Source organism: Epinephelus fuscoguttatus, linkage group LG11, assembly GCF_011397635.1.
Source record: "Epinephelus fuscoguttatus linkage group LG11, E.fuscoguttatus.final_Chr_v1".
NCBI lineage: Eukaryota > Metazoa > Chordata > Actinopteri > Perciformes > Serranidae > Epinephelus > Epinephelus fuscoguttatus.
This window is the reverse complement of record NC_064762.1, coordinates 34,433,884-34,456,996: the sequence shown is the minus strand read 5'-3', so window position 1 is coordinate 34,456,996 and position 23,113 is coordinate 34,433,884. Positions and strand designations below refer to the sequence as shown.

At 39.5% G+C, this 23,113-nt stretch overlaps 1 protein-coding gene across 1 annotated transcript in view; it reads left to right on the top strand.

Moving 5' to 3' along the window:
- cdk19 (cyclin-dependent kinase 19) overlaps positions 1-23,113 on the top strand; it is an 85,009-nt gene that overhangs the window by 4,761 nt on the left and 57,135 nt on the right. Inside the window, exon 2 of the mRNA XM_049589878.1 lies at positions 3,121-3,196. Coding sequence (XP_049445835.1) covers positions 3,121-3,196 — 76 coding nt within the window. The remainder of the gene's footprint in view (positions 1-3,120; positions 3,197-23,113) is intronic.

Below are 23,113 nucleotides of genomic sequence, written 5' to 3'. Positions count from 1 at the left end.
CTGCAGAGGCCTGTGCCGGTGTTTCTGGCGCACACTAACCAGCAAAAGAGGTATGGATTGAAGGGCCCTGACCAACCACGCCGGCAGTTACTTGTCGGGTGTTGTTTGGCTGTGTGTGGCTGACCATCGGCTGTAGATCTTGTGACACGTCCCTCACTTATGGATCTCTTAGAAGCTGTTGCAGCATGTTGAATCAGCATCAGAGGGAGTCAGTCGCAGAGAATTCCCTCATTGGCTGTTTTGCCTTGAGAATCGGGGAACACAAAACTTTACAGTGCCATATGAAGCATGATTCTGAACATATGGTAAGAGATTAATCAGATACACAATGACATGAAAATGGTTTGTTTTCTTTCTTTATGACGTTCTATTGAGTACAAGACTAGTGACCAGTCACCTCCTGTGCGTTGGATGTTGTCTTTCAGATGTGTTGAAGAGCTGGAACAATTAATTAATTAATTGAATGATTAGTTGACAGCAAATTAATGGGCAACTATTTTGATAATTAACAGTTTTAGAACATTTTTCAAGCTTAAATGTCAAATATTCTCTGACTCCAGCCTCTCAAATATGCATGCTGTTCTCATGCACTGTTGTATACCTACAAAAAATAATGCACTAGAATTTGTATAACCCATGTAATCATAGCCAGTGATTCATATATAACTCATGTAATTGTGAAGGCTGTGATCACATGACCAAATTGCTTAGGGGAATGAAGACATGAATATCGCTTTCCCCCAGGAAAGCGATATTCATGTCCCATGTGAACTAAGTGAACCTGGAGTTATTTTAAAGGTTCGTTGTCATGTTAAGTTCGTCATTTAACATTATGTTTGCAACATGACAACGCTCAACCGTGATTTTTAACCTAAACCTAGCTTGCGTAACTTTACATTCCTAACCCTAACCCAACCCCAACCTAACTCTAACGAAAACTTTACATGCCTAAACCCAACGTCCATAACTTTACTTTCCTAAACCTAACCTATGTAACTTTACATTCCTAAACCTAACCTGCGTAACGTTTCTTTCCTGAACCTGACCTACATAACTTTACCTCCCTAACCCCCAACCTAACCCTAAACATAATTTTACATTCCTAAACCCAACCTATGTGACTTTACATTCCTAAACCTAACCTACAAAATTTTACTTTCCTAAACCTATCCTAAAAAATTTTACTTTCCTAAAACTAACCTACATAACTTTACCAAATCTAACCTACGTAATTTTACTTTCCTAAACCTAACCTACGTGAGTTTACCCTCCTCAACCCAACTTATTTAATTTTACTTTTCTAAAGCTAACCTACGTATCTTCACCTCAGATACATTACATGATGACACCCAACCACAGTTCTTCTCCTAAACCTACCCTAAGTGGTAGGAGTGCTAATTCATTGGGTGCTAATTCATCAGATATCATATGAATGGTTGTATGAGGATACATTATAGTGTGAGGATATGCTGTTTTTGTTGTGTTCTATATTATACAAAACAAAATTCCATTTGGATTTTTTTTACTGTTGGTTTGACAGAAGAAGAATTTTCAAGATGCTTTCTTTGGCTTTGAGAAATTATGATTGGTGTTTTTCAGTATTTTCTGACTGTTGAAAGACAGATTAATTTGAAATCAACTTTTGACAGAAGACGTAAGGTGGCGCAGCTTGCAGAGTTTTGATGCCTCCGAGTCAGGGACAGCTGTGGCTGGAGGCATTATGTTCCATTCTTGTGATATCTCACTATCTCAAGAGGACCTTGAGAGAATGTCTTCAAATTTGGCACACAGGTCCACTTGGACTCAAGAGTCAACTGATTAGATTTAAGTGGTCAAAGGCCAAGATAATTTTTACCACATGATATGTTTTTGGCCACAGCTCAAGAATTCATACACTACTTCACACAAAATTTCACACAAATAGGATCCAATGATGAAGTGATGACATTTAATATTCAAAAGGTCAGCTTCACTGTGACATCATATGGTTCTGCAAAAAGACTTTTCTGGTCATTATTCAACCCCATAACTCAGGAAGAGAAGGGGAGACATTTGGTGAGATACTGAATTGGTGACACTACACACGGTGTGTAAAGTGTCCACATTTTAACAACATCCATTTCTGAAGCATTGTGTACTGTCATGATTACATATAGACATGAAAGTAAACTGCAACTTGAGTGGTTGGTGGAGGCATACATCTATTAGGTGGGAATTCTAGTTTGAAATTGGCTTCCTGTGTGAGGCCCTAATGGAGCAGGCTCAAACCTGTTGCAAACTGAAAAATGCTGTTTGAAATACCTGGCGGATTATGTGGAGGAGCAGGTTTACTTACAATTTTTTTCCTCTGCTTTTGCACAGCAGATTAATGGATAAACTATTTCATTATGTGAATCTGACTAAATTCATATGAGGCAATTTTGTTTACAGACCAAAGGATTGAATGTTGTGAGCTCTTTTGAGCATCTGTGCAGCTCAATTAGTATTAGAGATGTGTGCCTGAGAGCTCCAGTTAATCCATGACCATCTCCAGTGCAAATTAGGCTGAAGTGGGTTTGATTTTAACACCACCGGGACCTGTTTGATCTGTGCGGGCTGCTCACTGAATGAAGTTGTTATTGGATGCTTTCCACAGATTGTGTTTATATTTTAATCATGTCTCTTTGCACTATTTTAAATAGATATTGTTTCCTTTTAGCCTTCATTTCTCCACTGCACTCTGCTTAGGTTGCATTTCATATGCCGGAACACTGCTTATCTCAAATAATCAATATCTGTCTGCTGAACATGCTCCACCCTGCCATCTCATATTTCACTTAGTAACTGGTTTTCATGCACAAATGGGCTTCACAAGGGCAAATGCATGTCCTGCAAATGCCAGAAAGTAAAAAGAAAGACCAACCCTAGCAAAAAGCTGCAGTGAAGCTGTTTTTTTTTTTTTAAGATTGAATCCTGAGCATCTGTCTTTGCATGAAGGGTGAAATTCATGCAGGGCAGTGATCCAGGCCCTGCGGGAGCTGTGACAACAGAGCACTTGAGGTTGATGTTAAAAAGGCTGCTGATAAGAATATCTGTGCTATCTAGTAATGTTTCCCCCATTTTCTCTTTTCGTCTCTACAGGAAAGATGAGAAGGAGTATGCACTGAAACAAATAGAAGGCACTGGAATATCGATGTCTGCCTGTAGGGAGATTGCTGTAAGTTACAACTTTTTTTTTATTAGTGTGTTTGTTTCTATTCACTTAGATCACTGTTCAATTTAAAGGAAAAGATCAACACTGCACTGCTTTTTTCTGGGATTCAGAGGAGCACATAGATAATTATTAAATGTTGGTGCACTGACCAAGTGGCAACATCCAGGGCTGAAAAATGAAGCCAGTGAGGCTGGCTCCAAAAGTATGTCAGTTCTTATATACCCCCATGTTAAAATGCCCAACTTTAATGCAGACATAAACATGTTAATAGCCTGGTACAAAAATGGTTTTCAACATTTATGACAACTGTAGGGAGCGTGAATTTTTATGTGACTCATCCATTCAAATGTTATTAAGGTTTAAAGTCATGCATAATTAAGGGCATTGCTGCTTAGAGGTACAGGTGGGTGCTGTCTGTTGACAAGTCACTACTACAGTGGCAACATTAGTTAGGTAATGTAACCATGGCGTGACCCCAGATTCACAAATTAAAAGGCGTAGCTGTAGCTATCGCTATTTCACGCCTTCTTTCTACATAGCTCTGTCCACATATGAGAATCAATCAGAAGTCAAGTCTTTCCAATGAAAACCTCTTTGATTTTATGTGTTATTGGTCTGGAATTGGCCTCGCTGAAAAACTGAACTTCTGCGGCAGATTTTGGACAGACCACGTGAACTGTGCCACAGGAAGTTAACATAAAAACGAATTAGCTAACAGACTGATGAATCTGTTTATACATTTTTTTCTAAATGAAAATTTCAAAGGCTTGTTTAGCTAACTGACATTGGCAGCATGCTTGCTGTGTGACATTGGCTACGGAGTGCATACATAGTGAACCATACATCTTTTTAACAAAATATTTCACAAAACTGGCTACACACCTGATAGGTCAACCTCCTCACTTATTTGTTGCCATGCATTATTGGTCCCGTTTTTGTCTCTGTGCTACCTCGTGTATATTCCACAAGATTTGACGTTATCTGTGGCGTTATCTCGATCTTTAAAGACATGGATTTGTTTGCATTGAACACTAGGTGCGTAATCCGTATGCTATAGAGAAATACAGACACAAAACTAAACTGTGCTGAAACAAGGTGTCAGTGTCTTTCAGTTCATTCAAGTTAACTGTAACATTTTGGTCACATAAAAAAAGTATTGTTTAGCATTTGTTTGTACTAAAAGCCCCTCTGAGTAGTTGGATGTTCAGTTTTTCCAGTAAGTAGATTTTGTATGAATGGTTTTGAGCCTGTTGTTCGCTTAAGAAAATTAGCATTATCACAGGTAACTGCAGACTGTAAATACACCATGCTAACTAAGCTAACATCTAGTGTTAGGGTAAGAATCATCCTCTCGTTCAAATATGGCTTCAAAAATCTAAGATGGAGGAGGCCAAAATGCCAAACTTGAGGCTTCCCAACGGAGGTCCACAACCAGTGGGTGACCTCATGATGGCTACGTGCATTATTTTTATACAATCTATGGCGTTGACTCTAGAGCTCGAGTCAAGTCATGGTCAGCCCAGCTCAGTGTAAAGACTGGAAACAAGTGAAACAGCTGGCCAGCTCCAGTCCAATATAAAAACATGTGACTAAAGCTCACTATTTACCATGTTGAAGCTCATTTACAGAAATGTAAAAAAAAATTTGCAGTTTTGTTATTTGTCTGTTAGTCAAGTTGTCAGTTGTTTTTACATTTCTGTTTGTGCATGGGTTTAACAAGAGAAACTGTACAAATAAGACCATTTTACAGTTGTTTGCAGGTGTGTTAAACAACTTTGGACAGAGCCAGGCTACCTGTTCCCCCTGCATCCAGTCTGTATGCTAAACTAGGCTAACAACACCCTAATGCAAGCTTCATACTCAATGTACAGAGTGATATACTATCTATCTTTTCATCTCACTCTCAGAAAGTGTTAAGATAAAACTAAACAAAACTGGCTCAATTGGCAGTTGAGCCAATTTTGGGCTTCCTTGGACTATTATCTTTTAATGGGACTCCTGGACCTAGTATTTATTTTATTTATATTGATCTAATATCCAGTCTTGTATTAAGGAATCTTAAGAGCTCTACGCTCTGTTGACTGTTTGCCCATGGCGGATGTGTAGCTCAGGATGCTCTGTGCAGTAATTGAATTAAGCATTATGCTGGTGAATAAAGAAAGAGACAGCTATAGCTTTACTCTTAATTATCCTCTAAGTGTACCACTCTCAGTACCGTGCTTGTAATGTGGAGATGCAGCTTTAAGTATTAAAACATACGTACATAAAAGAAGAACACATGATGACAAGGAACTCTTTATCATTATCATTATGATTTTTCATCCCATTTAGGCACGATTTGCTTAAAAAAAATGAAATGCTATATATTTGGACACTTATCTATGCATTCTGATGCCAGTATAAGGTGGAAAATATCTTTCTTCAGATTTAGACACATCAGGATTTACCTGGAAGCCACTTAAGTCTGAACAGAGCCTCTGCCGCCTTCATGCAGCGAGTACCTCTTTCAGACATATACCTTGTGATGTAAATTTGATTCATGATTTGTTTCATGTCAATTTCATATCTGACTAACCACCTGAGTCACTTCTATGTAAAAAGCCACAATCTAAGTAAGCGATCTTACTAGGTCTTACGTCGGTAACACATGTTGGCGTGTGACAAGTCAACACGATGTAAAGGCTGCAGAAGCAACTAAAGTTAAAATACACTAATGGCATGTTTGTCAGGCCTCAAGGATACAAACAAGGCATTATGACTAACGCTACATATAAACAAAACTTTGTTAGTTTACTAAAGACTCCACAGGGCATCTTTAACAAAGGGTTGGGCAATACAGAGAAAATTAAATGTCACACAAATTTAGACCAAATACCTCGATATGGACATTAAAATGACATTGTAGGGTTGACTATTGGTGCTTTCACAAAATATTTATGTTGAGATTTTTGATAAATAATCATCTTTAATAATATAATGACTAAGTGGTTAAAGGCGAATAATAGAACAGTCTGGTAAGTTCAGAAAATTACATCACTTTACTGTGATAAAGCCTTTAAAACCAAGAAAAAGACAACACTTGCAGTGTTACGATATCCAAAATCTAAGATGTTATCTAGTCTCATATCATGCTATTAATATAATATTGATATATTGCCAAGCTCTAATTTAACGTTTTGTCATTCTCTACTTGTGCACTTTTCCCCGTCTACCTAGCTGAAATAGATGAGCAAATCTCAGGACAGATGTTTTTAAGTGTGATACTGTGGTCAATTGACATTACCCCGAAGAGGTGTACATGAATGCAAATGTCCGAATCATTTGGACCTGGCATTAAACGGACTTTACCCTACTAGCTCCGTAATACAAAGTCCGTATAATGTTTGATTGACGTAAAGAAAATACTGCAGTACACCTGTCTCTTTTACCATACACAGTATCTTTGCCTCTCATCTCTCCCTCCATGCCTCCCATTCAGACATTTGTATTAGAGGAGTTTACATGAGGAGGGGTCTCTCAGTACAGCCATGGCCATTAACGCTTCAGCGGCAAAGCAAGTTTTAGAATCCATTCAGGACATAAGCCAACGTGAAACAGAAAACTGTCTTTTTACTTCATATCATAACTTTTTCAATTTACTGCTGGATACTGCTGGCACTGGGGTCAAATACTGCATGAGCATTGCAGCCCTTTCCATAACTGTCATTTCTGAAAAAAGACAACATTTACGGTAAATATGACCTTGTCTGAAAGACATGGTTTCCAGCCAGCAGTGGAGTCCAGGTCTATAGTATTTGTGGTGGGGGTTGGTGCAGCCTGAGGGCAAGTCAGCATGCCACTCAGCCAGTCCTCGGAGATGACTGCCAAAGAAAGAATGTGGCCCCTCTGACAGGCTGCTTGGCCGTTATGTAAGAGTCTCTGGTTTCCAGTGTAACATGTTCACCTGGAGAGAGAATATGGGCCATATGGTGCAAACACTGGCAGTGACACTGTGCAAACACTCTCAGTATTACTGAGCAAACTTTCTGCAGTTACACTTTCTGCAGTTATACTTATATGAATTCGAGATGTGCATTAACATTTGTTGTACATTCAACAGCTGACAAGAAGTCACATATTCACAGTTCCTCTTTTAGCCACAGCTCTTTAACTCAAGTCATCATTTAACCAAAGTGTGTGTAGATGTAGTGGGTGGCAGTAGCGGCAGGGAGGTTTCTTTGCTCGATATTTTCCACAGAGAAAAGCACTGTAATAAGAAAAGAAAAAGTGAATGACAGTAAGAGATTGAAACCTTCTGCTCCACAGTGATGGTGGAATGATCTAAAAGAACAAACCAGTGTTTGCACGTTCAAGCCTGTTTCGTTTTAAGTCCCAAGACTGCACGCATATTTCCTCCAGAGTAAAACAGTGACACTCTCTGAGAAACACATTCCAAAATTCCCCCAAAAACCCCGGTATGTCTTGGAAATGATTGGTAGTTTTGTAAAGTATACAACATTTGCAGTGCATGGGCTTAGGTATGCAAAGGCAAATTCCTGAATCACTTGCATTACAGCCAACCAGTGGAAAAAGGGGACAAAGGTCAGTCACAACATAACTACTGGAGAGCGCTGAACACACATCAGGCAACATGTAGCGAGTACAGATGTCACCTCACTGTGTTTTAAAGTACTCTCTCAATAGAACGAGCATCTCTGCTCAAGATTCAGTGGCAAAACAGATCAGGTACTTTGTACTTTCCTTTTTCTACTTGTCTGACAACAGTATCAGATGAACACACGCAGTTCATTTGTGATGTGATTGTGAAGACTTTTAATGTAAAAATAGTTCAGCAGATAAAAGCAGAGGTACTGTCACACAAGAATCTTGTGGCAAGGCGCAGACTCAAAGTCAAAGTAATAAGGTGGGTTTTAAAAGTCTTTTTGTGTCCATCAAAGCAGAGTTAGAGTTATCAGTGAGCAGATGAGGGTGCAGACACCTGCTTGTAAAGTATTTGCCTTTATTCATCGTGCCATCCCGTAGGCCTCAATACACTTTATAGAGAACAGCACACTTAAGGCCTTTACGTGCTGAGGGCGTGATTAATAAATTACATGAAAATGCCCAAAACTCATTTTCATGGAAATTATTCATATTGGCTGCATTGCGAATTTGCGACATCTGTTCAAACAAAGGTTTTGATGCAAGTAGATTCCTCGGCAGCAATGCAAATTATTGACCCTTAGTGGTGTCTGGTGGTCAGTCTGAGGTAAGTTGCTGCAAACTGCTGTAAAATTGCTTAAACTCCCGTAAACTATTTTATAGTTTCCTTTAAGTAAAATGCTCTGAGTAAATTTGAGTTCCCTCTGGTAAACGTTTACACAGTGTTTATGTCTAGGGCTTTTACTGTGAAAGATAAGAATGGAAGGTGTGGATGTGGTATGCTTTCGAGAGAAGTCTGCCTATAGAGGGCTTTCTGCCAGGAAATGATTTCTTGGTTGAGGGAAAAAAATGGTGGTTTGGGTTAAAATGAATAGATTTGTGCATGCAAACTTCTTCCATGTGCATCTGGTATGCGCTGAAGGCTGAAAGGAGTCATAAAGTTTGCCGTCTTGGTTCAAACTATGGAGCCTCGGCATTACCCTTTTACACTGCCAGATTTTCCGTAAGTGTTGGGCCATTTTGCTGGCAAGCTGCGAGCATTGAGACGCACAGAGCTGGATTGGCGAGGTGATCCGGGGTGCCCAATTTTCCGCCTCGTAGTGTAGTCATATTGGCGGAACCCTTTTAGTTTAAAAAGACTGAGGTGGCCTTCCGCCACGGGAGGAGCTGTTGATGACACCGCACATGTGACCCACCGATGATGGATAAACAGGAAACAGCTCATAGAAGGAATTAGCGAGCAGCTAGTAGCAAGAGGGAAACGCAAACCTGACAGACACTGTAAAGATGAGCAACTGGGGAAACAAGGAATTGTGCGCCCTCATTGCCCTCGCAAACGAAGAGGCCATTAACTGTCAGATGACAGGAATGGTGAAGAACGGACCGACTTACAAGAGAATTGCCAAAGGATCGACTAGCCACGGCTTCCCTCCCACGTCACTGTTTACGTCACATGCTGAGCTACACGTTTTGTTACTTGCACACGCCCCCCATTGCCCCGTAAAAGGCACATTCTGTATAAACAAAAGTAGGCAGGCGGCATTTTGCCGCACTCCCCGATTTTGTTTTTATACTGCCAATGCTGAAAAAAGACTGATTGGGCTTTCCTGCAAATTTGCACAATTCCTGTTTAAAAAGCGCTACTGTTTGTACTCCTCAAGGTATTGGTGCAAATTTATTGGTGATGCCTTTATTCATGGTGTAGAAGCTCAGAAAAATCAACCTTGTTCTGGAAGAAAAAATAGGTCACTTTTTGTCACATATACATTCTGATTCTGTGTAGAGTTTGAAAAATATATTGATGTGAGACTTAATTACACACACAAAAACCCCGCCCCCAGTGTGTAAAGGCCTTTAAAGTAAAGTGATAAAAGATAGCTCTGTAAACACCATTGACCTGCCTATCTAATCAGCTATGGCAACTTGTTTCACTACAATGGAGCATTATCAGAAAATGCTTCTGCTGGTGTGGGTTTAATGCCAACTTAATGTTTCCTGCAGCTGATTTATACTGAGAACCATAATCAAGGTCAGAATAAACCTTTTCCACATCAGACATACTTGATGTGTCATAATAGGAGAAGCACAGGTGTAATTTATAACATTAACAATGACACTGTTAGTGTCTCAGTGAGGTGTTCTAGCAAGCCAGCACACACGATACCAGGACCTCCTCTAAGTTTATCAAGATAAATAGTTGGTGGCCAGTTAATTCTCCAGTTGGTCAGGTGCCAGTAAAGGTGCCATGAATTTGCCGTCAATAAAAGAACCCCAGTCAAACCTCGAAGAATGGAAACCCATGTAGAAAAATCTGAGTTTTTGTTTATTTCAAGTCTATACTAATGGAAGGTGACAGTCTCTTCATCGTTTTCATCTGCCGCTATTTGTCATCTCTCTATTGGAGTGCAAGCTTCAGAGAACATTGCTCATGTATGGCATCATTTAATTGCTCTGTCTGTTTCTATTGCACTTGTCACATTTGCTTTTACTGGTCAACTTTTTTCTTAGCCAAGCGTAAAAAGCTTCTTTTGCGATATTGAAAATTCTTTGGTGTTTCCATTATATTTTTGTGAACAAATTGAAAATGCACATAGAAATACATGGATGGAAACACACTTAAGATTAAATCCATTCAGTAACTATGGTCTGATATTTTCTACCCAATTTCACCTATAAAAGGTTTTGCCACAGCTCTGTTACTGCCTCTGGCTGGCCTCTACATCCAAAATGGCCACCGATGCTGATGGGTAACCTGCATTTTGCCATGCTGAACTTGATCTGATACAGTGACATTTTAGAAAAGACTTTCAGGATCAAGAAAGGAAACATGAAGCTATACTGTCTAAAGAGCTGTAATGTTGACTAACCAAGCACACAGTTTTCTGAATGAAATATTTACACAAATCTGTCGTCACAATCCGATATCTTTTGATGTTCTCATCAGACTGACTAATCCTGTTGTGAAACGGGTGTCTACATTCTTGCAGGCTTTGCTTTCTGCAAGTTGACTCCCCTGGATTTGCAGCAGCCGTCAGATGGTTTGTTTTGTCACTCATATGGTGATGGTGAGGTGTGATGTGTGAAAAAGTGACAGCAGTGCTCACTCTCCATACTGTACCTCTTTGTGTGCCGGCAGTGTGTTGACACACATAGCATGCATGCAAAAACACTCCAGGGCTCATGTTTTTCCCCCACACAGGAAGCTGCTTGCTGTCATTTATTCATTTTGTGTATGAAAAACCACTTCCGCAGAATTTGGAAAGGTCACCAGTTAAATGATGCACACTGGAAACGCGGGGCTTTCATTTTGCTTTCAAGGAGTTTTTTAATAATCTGCAATGCAAACACACAGGAGTGACCAGACCGGTTTTCTCAGTCTACAGCTAATGGACAAAGGCAACCGTTTAGTTATAACTCAACTTCTCACACCTAAACATCCATTAGATCCTGCAGATATGCTGCAGTGCTCTTCTGACATTAAAATGGACCATTATCACAGACATATCAGGTGTGTTTACTTCACTTCAGTTTTCACTTCCATGTGAAAAGTAACTGGGTTAAATCCACTTTGTAGGGGCTGCCCCAGTTATAGCATGTACTATTAGAGCTGAGCCCTTACTGCAGCAGCTTTGAGTCCAGCCTGGGCCCTTTGCTGCATGTCATACCCTCGGTCTCCCCTAACTTTCCTGTCTCTCTCTCACTGCCAAAATGCAAAGCAAAAAATCCACTTTGTATAGGATTGTAAAATGTACAACTTTGGCACTACTGATGGCTGATTTCTGCCACTGTGTTGGTCTAAATGGGGTATGACTTTCAAACTGCTTCAAGAGTCAAGAGTTACATTAGATTATAATCTTTATTTCAGTGGTATTTTAGTGACGATATAGGGGTGTAAATCACCAGCTTCATCACGATACGATATTTTATCGATTTGTTTGGATGACGATACAATGTTTGCCAATCATTTACATCAACTCACAAAAACATCTAGAATATGATTTGACCATTTTATTTCTGAGCTCTTCCAGGTATCAGGCATTTAAATGAAAAACAGTATTCTTCTGTAACAAAAAATAATAAAAATAGACCTGTTCACTAAAATGGTGACACAGATGTCCTATGTGAATTTCAAAATAAAGGTGTATCTTTACGATGACGATATGGATGGATGTTTTCATTTTGCATCGATGTAATTGGATCGTTAATCAATGAATCGATGTATTGATGTGGATTGATGTATCGTTACACCCCTAATATTTATCAGCTGCAGCAACAACACAACCAACACTTTCTCACTTCCACCAATACTGATATTGGTCAGTGGCATTACATCTCAGACTGTGATGCCGTCGGTAACCTTCCAGCATCAGTTTTGGACACTCAAGGACAGCATGTTAATTTATGCTCATTACATGCATTGTGTCTTTTCAAAGTAAACTTTCATTTTACAGGAAATGCACATTCTCGGCTCATTGAATGCATACAGTCTCTATTCAGAATAAACTTAAAGCTTAGGTAAAAAAAAACTTCTTTGTTCTTAGGTTTAGGCAACAAAAGTATGTGGTTAAAGGGGAACTATGCCCATGTCAAATTTCATACATGTTATTCCTATGGTCTGAGATGGTCCAAAAATATTAGTAAAAAAATAAATAACTCTCTCCCAAATCCAAAAGCTAAAGTGCTAAAACTTTAAATTTGTGATGTCACAAGTCTGGAGCTACTTCATTGACAGTGAACTGAGAAAGATGTTCTAGATGACTCAGAGAGCACCCAGGAGTATGATCTGAGTATATGGGTACATTTTCTGTGTCAGAACTGAGAACACTACAATAGAATAAAGCTCATCTGGGTATAAAGAAGAAAACAAACATTATTTAGGTCCACAAAATCAAACTCCTTTTCATTGTCCAATGAGCAGCCCCAGACTATACTCCCTATGACATCACAAATTTGAGACTTTTTTCTCTGGTTTCTGTCTTTGACAGAGAGTAGCTCAGGTTCACAAATATTGATTGTACTTTCCTAGGCCATAGAAACTTTCTTAATTTAGGTGGTGTTCCCCTTTAAGTGAAGAAAACATGCTTTGGCTTAAAATAAGCCAAAGTTTGTTACCAACAAAATATACTAGGCTGTTATTAAAAAAACTCGATTGACTTCTGGTTTTACATGGGAAACAAAGAGTGGTCTCTTGGGTGGCAGTCTGGAGTTTGTTCGACCCATCCACCTCCTGTCCAGCCCGCCTGATGAGCACTTTCTCCCACCATGCATCTCATACTGCAGCTAAAGGCAGTAGGCAAACGCAGAAGTTAGCATCGCACTGGTTCGCTTGTTAAAAGGCCAATATTTTTCCATTGGATATAGGATTATTGCTGAAAATAATGTCTGTGGCAAACTGATGCTTACACGTTTTGCTCAGTAAGATAATCCTAACAAATGAGCTTCGTTTTCATGATTACTGAAGCCTAAATGCCATTGCTAGAATTGAAAACGTTAGGTTATAAACAAACTATGCCACAGTCGCATCACTAACATCGCTATTGTAACAAGACTGTAAAGCTGTGTTCGGCATGGCTCAGTGTAGTCTCATTTAGCAACTTGTTAGCGACCACCTTTTTTAAGGTACAGAGGGGGGGTGTTTACGTATTTTATGTTGTAGAACAAAACTTGAAAGTCTCGTAATCTTGTGGTAACCACAGACCTCATTTCAGGTATCTCACCAAAAATCAATCTGAAAAATCCATTGACTTTGAGACGAGGGAACTGTGAGTGGTAAAATGCTAGACTTATTTCTGGGGCACTCTATATGTCTGTCTGTCTATCTGTCCACCTTGCAAGATTCAGTTATAGAACTTTACAGGTTTATAGTCGAGATAAATATAAAGGCAGAGAAGAGGGCTGGAAATATGAGGGTAGGCAGTAGGGAAGGGACCAACGGCCTTTTCACGTTACTCCCTTTGCCCACATTTGTTTTTAGCCATGACTCAGTATATCACAGCTGGAGTGATACCATTGCAAAATAATCTCTTGTTTCAGCATAACAGGTTTTAGAGGATCTCCTGGAGATATTTGTGGCAAAGCCCTACTTTGTCATTACTTGACAGACAATAAGTAATACCTGTCAGGCTAAAGAATCTAACACATATTTTTGCGTACATTAAGTCAGTACAGGTTTTTTCATGGATTCAGCTGTGACTTTGATTCACCTCCAGGAAAGGCTGGCAGCATTAACAAAGCTCCTCAGTGTCGTGTTACTAGCACAAGCAGAGAACTCAAGACTGTTGTTTTGCTTTGTGTTTTAAGCTTTGAAAGAACAATCGGCCTTTTCTTAAGCTTCTGATGGTGGGGAAAGTTGGCTTGTTTTTGGTATATGCTCTGCAGGGAAACAGAAAATAAGATGAGATGCTTTTTGCCAAGGCATTAGTAGCATTCCTTTCCTGAATAATCAAATCAGACCATGACAGTCTGTCCAGGGGCGAGCAGGCGGAAACATTGCTAGGGCGTTTTTTGCTTCTTCTTTTTTTCAAACAGTGAATGCTAACAGATAATCACTATGTTCTGATATCTATTGTTACCCTATACAGTAAGTAGACAGAAAAGCTCTGGTGTCATGTTTCAGCTTTTTAGAAAGTTGGACTGGAGAAACCTGCCATGAGATAAGGAAATTGTTTGGTTGAGCCTTGTAGAACACTGGCTCGAAAAGGGGAGTGGACTTTGGTTGCATGCATCAAGACCATTTAGTGTACTTAAAACGTTTGTGTGTGTGTGTGTGTGTGTGTGTGTGTGTGTGTGTGTGTGTGTGTGTGTGGGTGTTTCATTCCGAATTGTGCTTTGCAAAGGCTGTGTAGTCTTTGTTGTGTGAAATTCAGTTCAAGGGCAAAGCACAGATGACCTGGTACAAAGTGTTCTACGAGGCAGTGGAATCTTTTCATTGGGCATTCAGAAAGCAGAACCACAGTGTCAGTCCTTGAGTCTTAAGCCAGTTTCTTGTGCTGTTCACCTTTAACTGTTCACCTTTAACTGTTACATAGAATAAAATGTATTACAACTTTGCAAAGTTTCACAACCATCTCCCTACTAAAGTGCACAAAAGGTCTATTTTCCTTTTGGAAAAACATGTAGTTCTTCAGGTTTCACAGTAAAGGTTTGTCACTGCCTTCAACATTAAAATTCATGTATTGTGAAGCACACGCATACAATACTATCAGCGGCCGCTTTCCGCACATTATCTCACTCCTGTAAATGAACATAAAGCTGTATTTGATGTAGATTGTTGACTGTTAGCTGACACTCAGTCAGCTTAATAAGGTCAGGATCTGTGCCGGCACTGATCCAAAGGATTGCATCCGTACATCCCTTTATATAAATCCATGAGGCTGAAGGCTTACTAGATGCTTAAACACTGTAGCTGGAGGAATAACTCCCTGGAAAGTTATCCCAGCGTTATGCTGCGTTACATAGGATCAGGCAGATGGTAGGCAGCAGATGAACATCTTCTGGATATCACAGGGAAACAAATGAACAGTCAGATGACATTGCAGGACGGTAAAACGAAGCATGCTTGATGATCTGTTGCAATATATTGAATAAGGTTATTGTTGTGTTTGATTTGTAAATATTGTAGTAATGTCCAGTAATCGTCCAAATCACCCATGTTTTCTCCTTGTGGAAAGACGCTAGAAGGACGGCAAAAGGTTTTTTACGACAATGCCGTTGCTGGTATTCTGTGCCAACTAAAATGATATACAGTTTGCCGTCTACTGTCTGCCTGATTCTGTATGAACATAACATCACACATTTGATCCACTGTTGCCAAAATCATGAGTTAAACAATGGAAATTAGGGTTGCAGCAGTATACTGGTTTCAAGGTATACTGTGATATGAAAATTGATGGTTATCATACTGTGTACTTTTACTTAACTATGATATTAATAAAAGTAATGCAACTGGATGGAGAATCTTTCCTCAAAAGGGAGACTTTATACACATACTTCCAATAAAAATGGTTTCAAGTTTCAATTATAGTAATAAAACATTTCTTCAACCAAAAATAACCCTTCTGTTTTCATTTCCTTGAGGGTAATTCTGCCTGATAATAATAATAATAATAATAATAATAATAATAATTCTGTAATACGGTAATACTGTGAAACCACAGTATTTTCTGAGAGGGTTATCATACTGTGAAAATCTTACACAGTTGCAGCTCTTGTGGAAATACAGAGCTCACGTTACAAAGCACCAGGAGTGTGAGCTTACACGTATTTGATTGGCCCGCACAGTGTGTTCCTGAATGACGTAGCATTACATTGCAGCAAAAGTTAAGCCAGGTCTAAGTTTTTCCTGAAACCCCTGCAGGTTTTCACTGGAACCCCCTGAACTGGCACACACACTGTGCCAACACAGTCTCAATGTAATGAATGAGGACTAATACTAGTCAGTTTTATTGGGTAAACTTAGAAAAGGACAATTGCAGTAGTCTGTCTTAGTGGTGATAAAAGCATGTTCTATTTGTTTTCAATTCTGCTTTAGACACGGCATCTCATTTTCTTGTTGTATATCAAGATGACAGAATGCTGACCTTGTCTCAGAAGCAAAGTGGCAGCAGATGTTCATTTGTGAGAGAATTGTTTTTCCCTCTTTGTCAATTAAAGTGTCATAACACAGTAGGACTTTACTATAAATACCACCAAAGCTGAGTACGGGACCTACAACTCCATGTACCTGTAAGCTGAGGAATACAACATTATTTCCCAGCAGAGCACGCCTCATTTTGCTTGTCTCTTCAACATTGCAACCACCAGAAATGGGTTTTGCTTAAAAAATCTTCTAGACTTGCCCAGCAGAACAAAGGACCCTTTGTGCCTCCCAAAGCACCACCTCGCTTCGTTTAGCAAACTGTACAGTTCAGCAACTGGCATGCCACATGCAGGCGAGTTGAGGCGGGAAGGGTGGAGAGAGGTTGGTTTGGCTGCCATGTGTTTTTGGTTTTGGTTTGCAGCATGAAATGACCAGGGTCTGTCATGATTTTTCCATGTCTATGTTGCCCCTTATAAGATTGGAGAAATAGAAGGCATGAACAATAAAGAAAATCAAGGCAGGCGACATTTATAAACCAGGTTTGTTGTTCTGATTGATTTAATCAGACATCAGGAAGTGTATTATGCAGTCATGCATGCTTTTCAAATTACACGAGGTGCGGTGTGAATGCAGGCTGAGTGAGAGCAGCATTAAATGAAATGGGAAAAACTAGTAAGTGATGATGACAGGTGTTAGAAATGGTTGCAGTGTTGTCTCTGCACCAAAACAAGGGTTCATTTTCTATCTGGATCCATTAAATGAACATCCCAAATTTGGTACTTTGTTGTTACCACACTTTCAAGTGCCTCCACAGCCTCTGAGACGAGTGGATAGTGTACTTTCTGTTCCTATTTTTGGGTGTTGAGCTCAGATGAGTATCAAAAACAGGCATAACTTCAGGTCTCAGAAAGAGAGAAAATAGGAAATCAATATCTGAAGTAGGAGTAAACAAGGCAGGTTGAGCTGAGGAACACCAAAAAGATAATCCTCGCAGCACTTCACTGATACACCTGATGATATTTAACTTTTTGCTCAGGTCAGGTCAGAAGAAGCTCATCAGGGTGTTGGCACCTTGAATATGTTTTTTCTTTTTCCTGTTCGTCACACTGCCCAGTTTCTTTTCTAAACTATCCAGGCAGTCGCAGCCCTGCTGCATTCTCAACACGGGCATCAGGTTGCATAACACGGCCCACTGAAGTTTCACAGCCTTTAAACCTCTGCAACAGAAGCCTTCTTTGTTTAGATAATGCTTGGACAACTTGGGTAAATCCTCTGCTAGCCGGTTGTAGGAGGTGAGCCAGCCTGTGTAGGTAGAGTCCATCAGGTTGGGGCTTATTGATGGAGGGAGTCCAGGTAGGGTGAAAAACAGGAACTTGTTTGTTTTGGGGATCGGAAAAAGAGCTCCAGGTTGCTGGCAGTAGTGATGAGTTTCTTTGTGTTTGTTAAGACTGTGTGCATGAGAAGACAAAAGTTTAACAAGTGATAGGGTGGTCTGGATTTTGGTTTGGAATCCTTCTAAATAGAACACCAGTGTTATGAGGCAGTATTACTGCAACCGTGGTTTATACACATAGAAAAACAATATCTGTATACTTTTTGTCGTATAATTATATCACCAGCACTTTTTAGGATTTTAGGTCCACCTAGCTGCAATAATTATATCACCAGCACTTTTTAGGATTTTAGGTCCACCTAGCTGCAAAAATTATACCAGCACTTTTTAGGATTTTAGGTCCACCTAGCTGCAATAATTATATCACCAGCACTTTTTAGGATTTTAGGTCCACCTAGCTGCAAAATAATACAGTGTTATACAGAAGCCATGCAAAAATAATGCCTCCTTGAAGGTTATAAAGTTCAGTATCAACACCTCTTTGAAACAGTTTACACAAAATTAACAATTAAACCTGCATGAAGAGGACATACTGCAAGACTGTTAGGCTTCATTAGTTTGAGCTAGGTGGATCTAATAAGCTGGCAACTATTTGTGAATAATTATTGATTAAGATTAGGGCTGGTGATATGGACAAATTATTTTCTTGAACATTTGAGTTATTTCAAAATCAGGGGACAATGATTCTTTGCTTAATGGATAAGGCTGGATCATCATAACTGGGTCATGCCTTCATATTTTGGGCCATAACTTCTATGGGTCACATCTGGGAACACAGAGACGTTACCAAAATCAAGTCAAAAGAACCAAAGAACACAAGTGGAAAGAGGATCACTAATGTTGTAAACAAGCCAACAATCTAATAATCTAACCACTGTTTTCAATGTCAAAAAAATTAAAAGTGCACCTTAATGTCTGTAATAATCCTGATTGCACAGGGAAACAACTACAGTCAATATGTTAGGTCAAAGTTGAACCAGAAAATGGTCTTCAAACTGTGGTGAGAGTCTCGAAGGGCCAGTAGAGTGCTTGTCCTTAATCTTGGAAATGAGTTAGCATGTCAGCACTCCCAGTTCCCTCTTTTTGAAATTGATGGGCTTTTTGAATGGGTTTTTGAGTAGATGCCTGAAATAAGGTGTTGTGAACACAAGCTTAAGAGACTTTCACCTTTCGACTTTGTTCCATGACAGTTATAATCAACTGCCAATTGTCTACCCAAAAGTGATTGTCAACTTGTTGTAAGCGCGATGTCATAGTGATTGGGTCTATATGATTTGCCAAAGATGTCAGTGGGCTACATTAAGGTAGCCTTGCTAGCTTGTCTGCTTGCAGTCTTAGAAACGAAAGAGAAGCACACAACACAACTGTGCTTGTAATTGACTGCAGTAACTGTAAAAACAGTTGTTATGAGAGAGACAGAATAAAGAATTTTCAAAAAAAAAAAATGACATTAGGGTATAGTTGTCAGCTAGCAATAAACATGTTAACAGATTAGGTTGCAGCCGTGCTGCTAGCTTGGCTAAAATATGACTTTGTTAATGTATGGCTTTGTGAAAGCCACATTAAAGGATCCCCTCAAAAGGATTGACTTTCCAATTTCTTGGTTAATTATCACTGAACTTTCCCTTCAATTCTTTTATAATATGTAGGCCAGTAGGCTTATGTCGGCATGCTAATTTCTGTCCAGATGACACTATTAGGCTGTAATAAAAAAACAAAAAGATAGTTTTTAATTATCTTGTACAACTATACCCTATGTTACATTTTTTTTAAAATAAAAACCCAGCATGGCAGCTATATAAAAAAAGTATTTAAGAGAAGAAGGCTAGTCATTGCTGGATCTAAACATGCTGGCAGATTAGCTTGCTAGCAGCCGTGCTAATTTGTCCACCCACTTCATGTAGCCTAACCTTTACCTTGCAGGTCTTAGTGACCTCCTGAAAGTCTTCTTTACACTGTGATGGATGTTTGGATAATAATTTTACTGTTTTCTTTCTTTCTTTTCCAAATAAGTTTGTTTAACTTTGGGGGTTTGTTTTAAACCTGTTTGAGTTCTCGTACGTCTTTTTAGCAGTGTCAATGTGTTCTTAGATCTCAGCAGTTAACCCTAGTGAGTACAATATTAGACTAGTCATGTAAGACTGTGTTAGCTGTAGGTAGGTGTGCCTAATAAAGTGGCAACTATATGTAAAAAATTATTGATTCAGGCTATGGCTGGTGATTCGGACAAATTATTATCATGAACATTAGTTTTAAGAAGTAATTTCAGCATCGGCAGATAATGACATCTTCTGACTCATGAGAAATAAGATACTAACTTTAGTTTGTATTTGCTCATTGGATAATGCCAGCTCATCACAACTGGACCATATCTTCATATTTTGAGCCATCATCGTTACGGGTTAGGATAACATCATCACAGTGACTTTTGAGAACATGACAAAAATTATGAGAGAAAAAAAATGAAGAATAAAAAATGGGACTTTAGCAAACAGGCCTAGTGGTCAGCGAGCAATAAACATGCTCGCAGATCAGGTCGCTAGCAGTGCTGCTAGCTTGGCGAAAATATGGTTTTGGTATGCTCATGTCATGCCAAGGTCTGGCACCCAGTTAATTTCTGTTTAAATGCTACTAGGCTATAGTAAAAAGACATTACAAATCAATTTCAATGATCATTTTCAACTTAAATGTGCATTTCTCTAAATGAAAACCCAGCGTGATATACAATAAAAGTATAAAAGAAAAGTAGTTGTAGCTGGGACTAAAGATGCTGGCAGATTAGCTTGCTAGCAGCAGTGTTGCGTCATGTTGCTTAACCTTGGCCTTGCAGGTCTTAGTGGCCTCCTAAAAGTTTCCTTTACACTGTGATGAATGTTTGCGGTTTGGATAATAAGTTTACCATTTGCCTTTGTTTTTTCTTCCAAATAAGTTAAGTTAACCTCAAGGGTTTGTCTCATACCTCTTTTTAACAATGTCAACGTGTTCCTACATCTCAGCAATCAACCGTAATGAGTAAAGTATTAGACTAGTAGTATACAACCGCATTAGCTTTTAGGTAGGTGTTCCTAATAAACTGGCAACTACTTGTAAAAAATGATTAATTCAGGGTAGGGCTTAGTGATATGGGCATATTGTTATCATGAACATTCATTTTAAGGAATTATCTCAGGATCAGCAGATAGTGATTCTCTTGACAAATAAGATGCTGTACCATAGTTTGTGTTTTATGTCAGTTTGTTATAATTGGGTCGTGCCTCTGTAGCAATGATGGCGAAACTATAAAAATAAAACCCTATTTAAAACTGGAATCAACATTGAATTACTAGATAACATTGTGTCTACACAATACATTTCTGTTGAAAGACATAAATATGAAATTGTCTTAATTCACGTCTCCCCTTTTCATCAAGGGGCCCAGAAATTCTCCAGTGGTTTAATTATTATTGTGGAACGCCATTCACCCACCTGCTCCTGTTTAACATCTGTTCGCCCCATCAAGTTTGACCTTCGTGAATCGAAACATTGTTTACAAATTTTATGATTCCCATGAACTGAGTCTTGCTTTCCCCGTCGGTCACAATGGCTTTTGTTTAGCTAAATGTTCCAACCTCATAAATATTCCCTTTCTTCTCCTCTGCCATAGCAGCACATGTGGGCAGATACAGTATGAAGCATTATTTTGTTATTATAGCCTTTTTCCTCGTGAAGAGAAGTGTGCAATCACTCCCTCAGTAATAATGATCTGCTGCAAGAAAATTACACAGTAATAAATTGGCTGAATGGTCCTTTCACCTCAAAGGTAGAAACATGAAATTACAGTCCTGCCTCATATTTTCTGCCTCAGTCTCCATACGGCAGCCTGTGTTTCCTGTCTGCCTGTCTTCCCCTCCGTGCTGATCACTGTGCAAACAGCAACATGTTTTAGTTGCATTTGTCGAGGCTGTAGGTTGAACAGTTTGAAAACATGGTAGCAAGGCATCAAATTATTGCTGATGTCTCGGTGACCATTGCCATTTTTTGATTGAGATGCTTCTAACAAAATATAAATCCAGGGAATGATACAGTAGTGAACCTGCTACAGCTGTTGTTGCAGTAAAATAAATGTAACTACAATGTGCCTTCGATCTGATGCAACATTGTATTCATTCTGATGAATACTGCACTAAACCTTGTCAGCCGTGAAGCTGCAGCACGCAGTCCATCAAAGACAGCCTAGTCAGCTGTATCTATGTGTAAATAACACCAAATGGCTGCTGCTGCTACTGCGCTGATGTCTCGCTATGCCAGTGGCCGTCACTTTGTGCATTCAGGAGAGATAAGGCTTGGCGTGCATGTTCCCCCTCGCAGACAGAGCTACAGTGGCAGGCAGAGCCCTGCACAGAGCAGCCTGCAGTGGGTTTGTCGACTTGCTGCTCGCCAGCCACATAAGAGGGAGGCCATTAATCAGTCCTGAGGAGCAGGATGATCCTGGGCAGCGCTGTTTTTCTTTTGGGTTTTCTTTCCCCATAAACCTCATCCCTCTGCTAGTCTGATGTGTTGTTAAGATGACTCTAAACCCAGAGATGTAACCTACACAGGTTATTCAGTGTTGTTTTTCAGAGCCCTCCAAACAAATTTGTGGTCCCTGATTTAGGTTTAGTTTAGTATTAGCGTTTCTTTTTAACACTAACATCTCCTGTTGTTTCAGTACTTACCCTTGTGTGTTTCCACCTGCCGTCATTTATCACCTACCCCTGAGTTTGCCATTGTCCCATCCCATTTATATTCTTTCTAAATTTTCTTTTCCTCTGCCAGATTGTCTTTGTTCCATTCTGTGTGTTTATTGCTTTCCAGCAATTCCCAGTGTTTGTTTCTATGGTTTTTGGACTTTGCTTGGTTCCTTGGTTTTTTGATTTTGCCTGGTCTCTGTCTGGTCTTGTTTGTTCTGGTTGGGTTGGCTATCTGTGTGACTGCCTGGCTCTCAAGTTAAGATTTTGCCTTTTTGAACTTCACCCTGTGTCCTGTGTTTCTCTCTATGTTTGAATGTCTGTGCAGCTCAGAACTGTTGCAAGGTGGCACCGTTGTCAATTGCAGATTTTGGGTGTTTGAATATGGTGACTCGCTCTTTGTTGTTCTTGCTCACTTGGCATCATTGCAGCTACCTGTGCTCTCCATTGCAACATAGCGTGATCATCAAGAAGCTGTATTCGCCCACTCGTTCACTAAAATACTGTTCACCTTCTTTGTTGGAGATGAGACGAGCAACTAGTAGCTAAAACAACCACATTACCAGAATAAATGTTGACATTGTACATTTCTGCAAACCACG